Source organism: Lipotes vexillifer, unplaced genomic scaffold, assembly GCF_000442215.2.
Source record: "Lipotes vexillifer unplaced genomic scaffold, Lipotes_vexillifer_v1.1 scaffold545, whole genome shotgun sequence".
NCBI classification, from domain to species: Eukaryota; Metazoa; Chordata; class Mammalia; order Artiodactyla; family Lipotidae; genus Lipotes; species Lipotes vexillifer.
The window spans coordinates 2437646-2450846 of NW_006779129.1; the positions used below are offsets into that span (position 1 = coordinate 2437646).

General features: G+C 53.7%; 1 protein-coding gene across 1 annotated transcript in view; it reads right to left on the minus strand.

The window, feature by feature from the left end:
* The window catches only part of RRP1B (ribosomal RNA processing 1B), an 18685-nt gene that overhangs the window by 1011 nt on the left and 4473 nt on the right, over positions 1-13201 (minus strand). The window contains exons 6-14 of the mRNA XM_007452501.1: positions 11816-11882; positions 11197-11378; positions 9090-9184; positions 8394-8491; positions 5480-5499; positions 4321-4452; positions 3190-3809; positions 1383-1532; positions 193-256 (exon numbers count right to left, since the gene is read on the minus strand). Of these exons, the coding sequence (XP_007452563.1) occupies positions 193-256; positions 1383-1532; positions 3190-3809; positions 4321-4452; positions 5480-5499; positions 8394-8491; positions 9090-9184; positions 11197-11378; positions 11816-11882 (1428 nt within the window). The remainder of the gene's footprint in view (positions 1-192; positions 257-1382; positions 1533-3189; positions 3810-4320; positions 4453-5479; positions 5500-8393; positions 8492-9089; positions 9185-11196; positions 11379-11815; positions 11883-13201) is intronic.

Here is a 13201-nt window from a genome sequence, read left to right on the forward strand (position 1 = left end):
GGCAGCCTGCAGACCTTCGTGGAGGCAGGACAGACCGCCAGACCGCGGGCCGACAGGGCTTCAGAATCAGGGAAGGCAGGTCTGGAAGCCGAGGCCCTCCCGGCTGCCCCGGAGCAGCCCAGCGTGGGGCCGCCCGCTGACTCAGCAACGGGCCCAGGCCCTCCCCGCCCCGCAGAGCGGACGCCGACTCACCCGCCGTTGTGTTCCTGTTCAGCCCGAAGGTCACCTTCTTGGAGCTGGACGGCGTCCTGTGTGGCTGCAGAAGAAAACGACACCGATAGGAGCAAAGGACAGCGGCCCAGCCGCCCCGAGAGCCCACGGGGGCCGCGTTGCAGGCCCAGCACCGGCGGGCCGGCCCCACTCTGCAGTAACTGCCTGTCGCTGGGGTCCCGGGGAGGAAAGCCGAGCAAAGTTTCGGTGTTTGAAACCTCCCGGGAGCAAGAGAAGCTCACCATGAGCTCCATCCGCCTCGCCCCGAGCCCCGCCGTGACCTCGTAAGGGGAGCGATGGGCCCGCTCCTGTCACAGAACCGGACTTCTGGGGGCAACGGACGGGCGCTTCCCAGCGTCTTGTGCAGGAGGGCTCCAAGCGGACTGGATGTTCGAACAATTCATCAAAATTAAGTAACTGCTTCCGACCTGACAAATTCCTAGAAGCGTCCCCACTCTGCATTATGAGGCACTTTATCAAATCCTTCTTAGAATCCCAAACCTGTGTGAACCCCATAATTCTACTTTATACCATTTTTGCTTTAATATCAACATTTTAAGAGAGGGACTTGGCTTGTGTGAGTCTTGAGTCATTGAACAAATATCCCTAAAATACCTTAAAAGAAACACAGGCAGCGGTCACCCTGCCAGTTCGAGTGGGTGCTATTTAAATGTGAGCTCGCCGGGGGTGTCCGCAGCAGGTCAGCTCGGCCTGCCCGCCACAAGGGCTCTGCCAGGACCTCTGTCTCCTGGAGGTGGATTGGACGCACCCCCAGTGGCCCGGCCTGGGCACCTGGCACGGCTGGCCCTGCCTTCCTGAGCCCTGAAACAGTGACCGCCCTCTCCCACCACCGCGACTTGCTCTGACCGCTCCCCGTCGTGTCCCAGGCAGATCTGCGGACCCAGACTCCCCAGAGCTTCTGTCCCCCGCCTCGTTGCCTAGTCCTGCGACTTCTTGGACACGGCACCCCAGTCCCGCCGACGCGGAACGGTGTCACCGACTGCACCTCAAGCTCCCCGCTGAGCCCTCGGGCTGCCCGGGGCCGGAATGGCTGCCTGAACAAGGCTGGCACACCGTGGGAGGCGGCAGAGGCCAGAAGCGGGGCCCGAGGCCAGCGCGCAGAGCCCCTGTCTGCGCCTCGGGTGGCCGTGGTGGGCCGGGGGGGCGGGTACCTGCAGCCCGGGGCCTGGCGAGGTGGCGGCCCCGCTGCCCTTGGCCTTCCTGAAGAACAGGGGCTTCGGGGAGGAGGAGGCGTCAAACTTCACGAAGTCCTTCTGGGTCCTCAGCTGCTGCTTCAAAGGGCTGAGCGCCCCACCACTCCCCTGTGTGCAGAGGGGCGAGATGGGGGTCACACCCCCCTGTGAATGTAGGAAGCGAGCAGACACAAGGTGGGACCCACTTACCAGCTCACCCCAAGCCCCCCGTTTCCTGTTCCAGGTGTACAAACACCTCGCTTCCTGAGCAGACGCCACACACACATGAATGCCCGCCTCTCCACGCTGGCACCATGCCGATGGCCAGAGGTCTACCTTCTCAGCCACAAGAACCCATTTTTACCCATCTTCAAACTTATGCCCATGTTCTGAAGATCTCTGCCTTTCAGAGACCATCTACTACGCAGTAATTCACTCTCTCATTTCTGATCAGACATTACTGCCCACGGAAAGTTTGGCATGGGAGGGAGAGTGTGAGGCTACCAGGATCTGTGGGTCCGTGACAGGCAGACACAGAATGTCCCCTGGATGTTTTACACTGACAACCCCACGGCGGGCCCTGCTCTATTCCTGGGGTCTCAGGGGTCTGGGAAGCCCAAGGCAGCCCACTGGTGGCTTTGGCAAGTCCTTGGTGTTCCTGGCCAGGACCCACGGTGTTGCACACATGGACAAGACACGCCACCCCTTGGGGAGGAAAACCTCCCTCGACCCTGTGACTCATTTAGCAGCCGCTCCAACCCTCTCCGAGGAGGGCTACCAGGGCCAGAGAAACGAGACCCGAAGGAAATCCCTCTGACATTCTTAGTGAAGAAAGAGCACCAGTGCCTAGTGGGTGAAGGGCAGAGGCTGCGGAGCCCAGAGAAGGGGACACAGCTGACACGGCAGTCAGGGAAGGTCCGAGGTGAGAACAGACTTCCTGAATCCCAGCTGCGTGCCGTTTCCCTGGCTCAGACTGACTACGGACCCACTTAGGGATCCTGCACCGTGAGGCCCGGAAGCAGCGTGTAACCCAGTCCACACAAGCTCTGTAGACAAGGGCCTTGATGTCATAACTGCTGCAAAGCAGGAGATGCAGATACACATGCTGGGCAGGGGTCAGCTGGCCTGTTCTGGAAAAGGGCCAGGGAGTAAACGATTCCGGCTCTGCAGGCCGTGAGGTCTCTGTCACGCTCCTTAGCTGTGCCGCGTGAGGCAGAAGCAGCCAGGCCAGCATGGGCGCCGCTGGCAGGCTGTGTGCTAGGGAGGCGACGCCTGCAGACCACTAGCACAGACGCACTGCACGTCCAGAGAGGAGGGTGTGAGACGCAGACCTAGAGCCCAGGTCCCCGTCTATAGGTGGCTCTAGAGATCCAAGTGGACAAAAAGTTTTTTCATTAAAAACATCAGTGAGATAAGAGAATTTGGGGCTTCTGCCTTTGCCAGGACTGGCCACGAGTTGAAAAAGAAAAACGAGATCAGCGTGTGATGGAGATACACACCTGCCTGTTTATCTGCTGGGACTGGCCACGGGGACAGCTCCCCAGCCTGAGGCTGGCCCTGCCCTGGCCTCTGCGGAGCCGGAGGGGTGGGGGCTGGGGGGGAAGCAGAGGAAGCCACCGAGGGGGTCACTGCTTGCTCCTTGGTAGAGGCTGTCCGGAGCCATGACCGCTCCCTGGGCCCGGGGCTGGCTGTCCCCTGCCCTGCCCATGCAAGCGGCTGAGCAGGTAGGGCCCTGACACTCCTGCCCGGGAGCTCCAGCCCCCTGCCCTGGGCCCAGCCGCCTTACCAGGGCCTGCACGAGCTTGACCCCTCTGTGCTCCGCCCACTTTGACATCTCTTTCACTTTCTTCCTCTTTTTCAAAACGGCAGCTTTCTGAGCAGACAGGTCGTGGAGGTCAAGGCCGCTGGACTCCCTCCTCCTTTTCTTCAGCTTCCCGCCCTGGGGCAGGGTGGCCGGGCAGTCCCCTCTGCCTGCGGGGCTCGCCGGAGGGGGCAGGGGCCGGGCCATGGTGGGCGGGCCGCTGCCGTTCACCAGGAGGGCGCCGCGCTCGCGCGTCCTCTTCAGGCCCGGGGCGCCGCCAGCCGGGGCCGCTCCCCCTGGGCTCTCCACCTGGACCCTCAGGCTCCTCTGCCTCAGTCGTCGCCTCCTGCTGTGCACGGAGGCGGGCTCCGGGCCGCTCTGCTCCCGGGGGCAGGGCGCGGCCACCGTCCCCAGCTCAGCCGCACTCGCCTCCTGGGCTCTTCCGGGACCGGCCTCTGGCTGCCGGCTGCCGTCCTGCTCCGGGCACGTGGCCTCACCACCCGGCCCCAAGTGCTCAGGCCGGAGGTGGCTCTTCCTGTTTTTCCTTTTTCTCTTTGGAACGCGGCCTGCGCTCTCCTCTTCCTCGGCAGGAGAGAACTTGGCTCCTAGAGACACAAACCGGTCAGAGAGCGCCCCGGTGCCCAGGCCACCTGGCCGGCCTCGTGGGGGAGCGCAGGGCACGCCCCCACGGTCTCCCAACAGGTCCTCCTCCGCGCCCTCGGGCCCCACGAGCTTCCTCACCCGGCGCCACCTCTTCCCTGCCCCGGCTGTGGCCGGAGACCTTCCTAAGGCCTGCTTTGATATAAATGCATCCGAAATAGTATTCCGATTTCTACTAATTTTCAGGCCCAGGCCCAGTAATAAAACAAATGCTCCGAAGGGCACTGTCCACCCAGCATCCCCCGTCCCCACCCACTTTCTCCACTAGGAGTCAGTAAATGCCTTTACTTTAGGGAGGCTGCCACGTGGTTCCACAGGAAACAGCAAAACACTCGGACAGACTTTCTGTCTCAGCCCCTCAGAGCGATGGCTTCCGCTCTGCGATGACCCGTGTGGACGGCAAAGGCAGTCCCCCTTTCACCCCCACCCTCACAGACTGCGGGCTTTGCGGCTCACCTTTCCCTCTTTCCACGTCCGTTTTCTCCAGAAGTTTGTTCCCTTTCTTCTTATGCTTCTCTTGACTGAGGGTTTGGTCATCTTCATCACCAGAAGTGTCCTCAGCAAAACTGAGGTGAGAGATACTGCCTGCTGGACACCAAAGCCCCTTCTGGTCAGCTTTCTGAGACCGGCACTGCTCTGTCCCCAGGGCCTCCGAGCCACGCCCCTCCCCATGTCACATGGGTGGTTTTAACCCTGATTTCTGCCATAAAGCCCTCACTACTCCTCCGACCCCAACCCGAAAGCTGCGACACAGGAAGTACAGACTTAAAAACGCTTTGTGGCGTCTTCCCTGGTGGTGCACTGGCTAAGAATTCGCCTGCTAATGAAGGGGACACGGGTTCGAGCCCTGGCCCGGGAAGATCCCACAGGCCGCGGAGCAACTAAGCCCGTGCGCCACAACTACTGAGCCTGTGCTCTAGAGCCTGTGAGCCGCAACTACTGAGTCCACGTGCCACAACTACTGAAGCCTGTGCGCTGCAACGAGAAGCCACCGCAATGAGAAGCCCGCGCACCGCAACGAAGAGTAGCCCCCGCTCGCTGCAACTAGAGAAAGCCCGTGTGCAGCAACGAAGACCCAACACAGCCAAAAATAAATAAATTTATATATTAAAAAAAAAAAAAGCTTTGTGGATCTCTCCGCTAAGGCAAGGGACTGCAGACCTGGGGTGACACCCTCTACACCTCAGCCAGGTCTGCAAGGCCCTCCAATTCTAAGCTCCCTGTGTGCACGAGGGACGGGGCAGCAGACTGTCCACTTGGCTCAAATGTAACCAAGCTCACAGGCAGCAGCATCCCCTGGGGGACGACTGATCATACAGCAAATGAAAGGGACTCTGAGAGATCAGCTTGACTTCTTCATGAAGAATCCACCCAGCCCCAGGGGCTCGCGCCCGCGTCTGGCTCTGCACTGGTCTCGGGACGGGGGTGGGCGGCGGGCTGGAAAAGGCCCAACGCCGGGTTCCTGCGAGGGCCTCTGCTCAGCTGAGCAGGCTAATTTCTCATGCTTTCAATTCATGTCTCTCAATCCTGTTTTTCAATATTTGGCACAACTGCCCTCTGTGGGGTCCACGCTTATTAAGAACATGACCAATTGTAATCTTCTCATTTTCCTCACCTTCAGAAAGATCTTGGAATCTGAAACAGAAAACAAGAAAGCTTCCTAGAGAAACCCTGTCTTTCCGTCTCCTGTAAACATATGCACTAACCTTTTAAAATATAAGCGATACTTGTCTTTCCTTAAAATAAAACCTTTATTGAGACATAATTCACATACTAAACAATTCACCCATTTAACTGCACAGCTGAGTGTTTTGTTATCAATATATTTGTATTGAAGTGTAGTTGACTTACAACGTTACTAGTTTCTGCTCTACAGCAAAGTGACTCAGTTATACACACATATATATTCTTCCCTTACATTCTTTACCGCCATAGTTTATAATACGACGTTGAGTATAGTTCCCTGTGCTATACAGTAGGACCTTGTTGTTTTCCATTTTACATACAGAAGCTTAAAGGGTGAAGCAATATTTGGAGTTTGTTAACTCAGCTTCCTTCTTTCCTAGAAGGGGAGGTGGAAGAGGAAGGTGGTGTGAGGCAAGGGCAAGAAACAAAGGACAAAACTGCCCTCAAGTGTCATCATATCATCAACGACACGAGGATCTAAAGATGTGTCTTGGCGTATCCAAATGAAACGGAGAAACTAAAATCTTGTTTCGTAAGGCTGAAAAAGCTTACATCTCTACTTACATTCCATTCTCTGCTTTGTTACCAAGTGGAGACAGCCTAGCCATGTTTTGCTCTACACGACTAATGTATTCGAACAAAAAGAACTGTGAGCCCTGTGCCGTGAGGGCCGTGTGCCGTGAGGAGCGTGTGCCGTGAGGGGCGTGTGCCGTGAGGAGCCGTGTGCCGTGAGGAGCCGTGTGCCGTGAGGAGCCGTGTGCCGTGAGGGGCAGGTGTTGTGAGGGGCGTGTGCTGTGAGGGGCGTGTGGGCTGCACGGCAGCGCTGGGCAGCAGACAGGCCAGCGTCCAGCTGCGTCTGGCAGCTGGGAGCCCGGGCCATCGGTCGCCTCTCTGTGCCCCAGCTAACTCATCTGTAAGCGGGGCAGTGACAGAAGCCGCCCTGTGGTGCCGTCCCGAACGTGAAGTGAGCTGTGTGCGCTGCTCAGAACAGGGCCGGCTCAGAGTGTGTGATGAAGTTCGGCTGTTACCTGTCATGAGTCCCAAGCCCGGGGGCTGCGCAGCGAATTACCTGAATGGTTGTAATGGTGTCACAACCACACTTCTGGCAGACAAAGTGGGAGCTGGAGGGCGGGGAGGGGGAAATAGCTGAAACGCTACCCCAACCACACTGCAATTTCTTGATTAGTAGACTTTACACGTTCTCCACAGGCTTCCTTCTACATCATCACGAAACAGCTAAGAGGTGGGTTTAGCTGCCTCTGCAGAATGAACTTGAGGGGCAGGGGAGCGGCTGTTTTGACAGAATCTTTCAGTTTATGTGTGGGCACTGCAAGACTGTGACTAATAATATTACAGGACCGAGAACAAGGGTAAAGCACAGGGGCAGCGCATCTCGCGGCAAGAACAAAAGGGCCGGACTTGAACACAAACGACGATCAGGTGAAACCTTCTTTCCCGATCACTTACTGTTTAATCAGCTTGGAGAGACGCTTCCTGTTGAAGGGAGGGATGTTTTTCCTGTTGGTTATTTCCAGGAGTCGGTCAGCAACTGCCTTGTAGTCAAACTACGTGAGAAGAAAAACTAAACATCAGCCCAAAGCACAAGGCTGCCTGGCTTGGAAATCACATCGACTAGAGACAGGAAAGCCAGAGTTCGGGGTTCTGGAAGCATCCCCCAACAGGACGGTGCACACAGCATGCCTGAGGCCTGCCAGCCAGAAGCCTAAGCGCTGCCTTTGAAAACTTCCTTCTATTTGTTCTCAGAAGAAGCTAGTCTTTATTTGTTCTATTTCTTCTATCTGAAAATTCAGTTGGGTGTGCTACGCTGTTCTGTAAATTGAATCTAGATGTTCAATTTGTACTTGGTATCGTAGTAAGCCTCCTTTATTCGAAAAGTACCACTGGGCTCGCTTTGTTGTATGGAACAGAGCAGATCTTAGTAATTCAGGCCAAAACGAAGACTGACATCTTTCAAATTGCCATCATACTTAAATCTCTTTGTCTCCAATAAGCTCATTACAAAAAAGGCACCAGTGACTGAGGGATTAAAAAAAACCTTACGCATTAGGCATGTGGTTTAATCAGCTCTGACCCTAATTCCCCAGCAGCCAGATGGCTCCACAGCAAACCCATATTCTACAAAAAGCAACACCTGCTACCAACCTGGAGAAGCAGCCCGGCGTCCTCCACGCCTCCGCCGCCGCCCCGTCTGCCTTCCTCAGCGACTCCCTCTTTTCTGCAGTGATGTCTGCCCAGTGCTATCAAGGAACACATCCACAGACACAACTCAAATACACGGCCATGGCTACCCCCAAAGGAGCCACCCACCATCCAATTAGGTGCCTCTCAGTGAAAAACAACATTTCTTTTTCTTTTCCTTAAAAAAAAAATATTTATTTATTTATTTGGCTGCGCCAGGTCTTAGCTGAGGCACTTGGGATCTAGCTCCCCGACCAGGGATGGAACCTGGGGCCCCTGCATTGGGAGCTCGGAGCCTTATCCACTGGACCACCAGGGAAGTCCCCAAAAGAACATTTCTTTACAGACAAAACCCTGCAAGTACATTTATAAAATCTCCCAAAGATGTTTTGGTTTTTTAGTCCTGGGACATTAAAAAAAAAAAAAAACATCTGGGAGAAATAATGAACTTGAGGGGCAGGGGAGCGGCTGTTTTGACAGAATCTTTCAGTTTATGTGTGGGCACTGCAAGACTGTGACTAATAATATTACAGGACCGAGAACAAGGGTAAAGCACAGGGGCAGCGCATCTCGCGGCAAGAACAAAAGGGCCGGACTTGAACACAAACGACGATCAGGTGAAACCTTCTTTCCCGATCACTTACTGTTTAATCAGCTTGGAGAGACGCTTCCTGTTGAAGGGAGGGATGTTTTTCCTGTTGGTTATTTCCAGGAGTCGGTCAGCAACTGCCTTGTAGTCAAACTACGTGAGAAGAAAAACTAAACATCAGCCCAAAGCACAAGGCTGCCTGGCTTGGAAATCACATCGACTAGAGACAGGAAAGCCAGAGTTCGGGGTTCTGGAAGCATCCCCCAACAGGACGGTGCACACAGCATGCCTGAGGCCTGCCAGCCAGAAGCCTAAGCGCTGCCTTTGAAAACTTCCTTCTATTTGTTCTCAGAAGAAGCTAGTCTTTATTTGTTCTATTTCTTCTATCTGAAAATTCAGTTGGGTGTGCTACGCTGTTCTGTAAATTGAATCTAGATGTTCAATTTGTACTTGGTATCGTAGTAAGCCTCCTTTATTCGAAAAGTACCACTGGGCTCGCTTTGTTGTATGGAACAGAGCAGATCTTAGTAATTCAGGCCAAAACGAAGACTGACATCTTTCAAATTGCCATCATACTTAAATCTCTTTGTCTCCAATAAGCTCATTACAAAAAAGGCACCAGTGACTGAGGGATTAAAAAAAACCTTACGCATTAGGCATGTGGTTTAATCAGCTCTGACCCTAATTCCCCAGCAGCCAGATGGCTCCACAGCAAACCCATATTCTACAAAAAGCAACACCTGCTACCAACCTGGAGAAGCAGCCCGGCGTCCTCCACGCCTCCGCCGCCGCCCCGTCTGCCTTCCTCAGCGACTCCCTCTTTTCTGCAGTGATGTCTGCCCAGTGCTATCAAGGAACACATCCACAGACACAACTCAAATACACGGCCATGGCTACCCCCAAAGGAGCCACCCACCATCCAATTAGGTGCCTCTCAGTGAAAAACAACATTTCTTTTTCTTTTCCTTAAAAAAAAAAATATTTATTTATTTATTTGGCTGCGCCAGGTCTTAGCTGAGGCACTTGGGATCTAGCTCCCCGACCAGGGATGGAACCTGGGGCCCCTGCATTGGGAGCTCGGAGCCTTATCCACTGGACCACCAGGGAAGTCCCCAAAAGAACATTTCTTTACAGACAAAACCCTGCAAGTACATTTATAAAATCTCCCAAAGATGTTTTGGTTTTTTAGTCCTGGGACATTAAAAAAAAAAAAAAACATCTGGGAGAAATCACACATTTTGCCTTTTGATTACCTCATAGACAAAACCCCACTGTGGAGTGCAGTGGAGGTGGACAGGAAACACGTGGGCCGGGGCTCAGGCCAGTGGGAGCAGGGCAGACAGGGTCTGTCCCTAGTCTCAGGAAAGCTGAGGCTGTGGTGAACTCTCTACAGTAGCACACTGACTCTCAGGGGGCTGCCTCAGGAAACACAACAGACTGATGTTTACGTGACTCTGGCATTTAAGAAATAATCCAAAGAGCATTAAAGCTCATGGAGAAGCAGATAGAAATTACTATTGAAATCACACAAGCTCTCAAAGGTGTCCCGTCTCTGGAATCCTACCAGCTCCTGAGTGGTGTGGCCTCAGGGCAGAGCCCGGAGGAGACCTGGCGGGCCCCACAAGCATCTGATGAAGAACCTGTGGGGGAATCTTGGGAAGCGCTCAGGGAAGAGGGGGAACGGCTCTAGTTCAGACACAGACGTGGCGGAAGGAGAGGGCCAGAGCCAAGTCAAAACGTGCTCAAGGCCATTCAGTGAGCTGTCACTCGTGCTGAGCTTACAGTTGGAATATTTTATCTTTTCTTTTTCAAAGATTTGTCTTTTCCTGAGTAAACAATATATGATCATTGAAGAAAACTTAGAAAAAACAGACAAAAGTACAAAGAAAATAGAAATCACCCACAATTTTGCCACGTAGGGCTAGCTCTTGGTGTATATCCTTCCGGATACATACGTACATGTTTATATGCATATGTCTAAATATACAAATCAGGCACCTTCTACACAGAGTTTTTTGGTCCTGCTATAAAAAATTTTTAAACATTATATTTTCTCTATTAGTTTTTGAAAACTTTCCTTTTCAATGGCTCTAGAACATTTCAAAAGCGTGGGTACAACCTGAACTAGCCCTTTACCTGACACCGTGGCACCAAGATGCTGAAAACCAACATGAGTTCTGATGAGGCTACATTTTAAATGCCCCACGCAATTCCCACGGATACAAACAGCGCTGAGAACAGGGTCCATCCACAGTGGTTATTTATACACCCGAAGAAAAAGAACCCTGGAGGAACTCGGAGACAGAAAGGAGAGCTGCACAAACAAGCATGCATTCCCAATGCAACAGTAAATCAGGTCTCCAGTCAGGGACCCTCTTACAGACACAAGACCACATTAAGATTTTTAAACACATCAAAAAAGCCGAAGGAACTCCCTGGCAGTCAAGTGGTTAAGACTGGTTAAGACTCAGTGGTTTCACTGCCGAGGGCCTGGGTTCAATCCTGTTCGGGGAACAAAGATCCCACAAGCCTTGTTACGCAGCCAAAAAAAAAAAAAAAAAAGCTGAAACAACAAAAACACACAAAACCCAAAGCAACGGCAAGAAAAATGACAAAACCCTTGAAGAAAGCCCTGCGACCCTGGGAACTGCAGAACTGTGCATGAGCCCCAGTGTAACCAGGGGCCCTGGACCCGAGTGTCTAAATACAGCCCTACTTCCGTTCTCAGGTGGCGGCCAAGGCAGAGGCACCTCTGATGAATCCCAGGGTGTAGTCAGTGAGCTGGCAACAAATGTATTAAAAAGTGTTCCTCTGAGTGAACCTTACCTAAGAAAGACTCTTCAAGTAAATTCTGTTACCTGTTTTCTTTCTACTGATGGCTGTTCTCCACGTCGTCTCACTTCCAGACGTCCCTTCCTCAGAGAGGTCACTGTCGCCCACTTTGGTTTTCTGTTCCTCGACCGTCTCTTCAGGTGCAAAAGGAGACTGATCTACAATGACTTCAAAAACACCCCTAGCTATAGTCTGTACCAGAGTCTGGCTGAGGGCAGAAGCACAGCAGAGAGAGTGTGGTTAACAGTCGGCCTGGACTTGGTTCCCTAAAGGAGCACAGAGGGCCGGGAGGTGGAGGAAGTCACCACACACCCCGTCCAGCCCCCCGGGGACCCGCTGGGCCCAGCGGCCGGCACCCGCGTTTCTAACCACACCCCCGTGCCAACCAGCTGCAGCCGCCAGGGGCCAGCTCGGCGCCATGTGCCAGGCGGAGGGACGGGGGGGTGGGAGGAAGCCCGGGCGATGGGAGGGCGAGGTTCCTGGAGCCGCTGGGGGGCCCAGCCACGACTCAGAGCTTCCTTCCAACGCCGCGCAGCTGTTCTTAGCTTTGGAGGGCCTGTGCGCCATGCTTCACCTACAATTTTACCACCACCTCCCATAATGAAGCACCGACCGAAGCAGTAAAAACACACGTGGACGACTTACTCCTTAGTCTTGGCGGCCACCTTGCAGAATGGGTCAATAAACTTGAGGTTCTGATCGGCCAGCAGCTGTAATTTAGAAAGAGGAAAAACAATGAGGGGGAAAAAAAGAGCCTTTCTCCTTTCTGGTGTGTCCTCGAGAAAGGAACCATTCACGTTTCTCACACAGACCGCATCAGACCAACACGTGTCTCACAACACCCGAAACACACTCCGCTAAAGGTCATGGCTGCCATCCAGCCAGCTGGGCATCTCGGCGCAGCGACCAGAGAAGACCGCCCCTCCCAGCGTTCCCAACACATACTCCTTCCTCCACAGAGAAGTCCTACTCAGACACTCCCAGACACTAAGGTGAAGGAATTAAAAATCAAATGTTCACCGCAGAACCCTCGTGGAAGAAGAGAGTAAACCCCTGCTCCTAATCCCAATTCAGATCGTCACTGGCGTGCTAAAAATTGTGTATTTCCTTTCTAGCCCTTTGTCTGTTCACAGATGAATATATACTTAAAAAGCCAACCCATTTGCCCAGCTTTGTCTGTGGCCTTTTTTCCCTACTGCTTTTTATTTTTATTTTTTGGCTGCACCTCATGGCTTGCGGGACCTTAGCACCCCGACCAGGGATGGAACCCGTGCCCCCGGCAGTTGGAGACGCCAAGTCCTAACCACTGGGCCACCAGGGAAGTCTCCCTACTGACTTTTTAAAAATAATTAACTAATTTATTTTTGGCCGCGTTGGGTCTTCGTTGCTGCACGCGGGCTTTCTCTAGTTGTGGAGAGCGGGGGCTGCTCTTCGTTGCGGTGCGCAGGCTTCTCATTGCGGTGGCTTCTCTTGCTGTGGAGCACGGGCTCTAGGGGTGCGGGCTTCAGTACTTGTGGCTCGCAGGCTCTAGAGCACAGGCTCAGCAGTTGTGGCGCACGAGCTTAGTTGTTCCGCAGCATGTGGGATCTTCCCGGAGCAGGGCTCGAACCCATGTCCCCTGCACTGGCAGGCAGATCCTTAACCACTGTGCCACCAGGGAAGTCCCCCCTCAATGCTTTTTAAAAAGTCAACATCACAAGCATTTCCTCATGTTACAGAATCCTTCGTTAGACTGCATAAGCTGTCTTCAATTCTGTTTTATAAAGACTGCCATGTACACCCTTACTGCATAAATCTTTATCCACGTGACCCATCACCTGCTTATGGCACATTCCTAGATGGGTGAAGAACTACGTCAAAAGAAAGGCTGACCCACCCGTGCTGCTACTGTGGCTGGTAACCCGGAGCGCCAGCAAACAGTATTTCCACCCCCAGCTCACAGAACGTTCAGAGCAGGGCCAAGGCCCTGCCTGTTCGGGGGAGCTGTGGCCACGTTACACTGCCGCAGGGTGTCTGCCCACTTCTTACCTC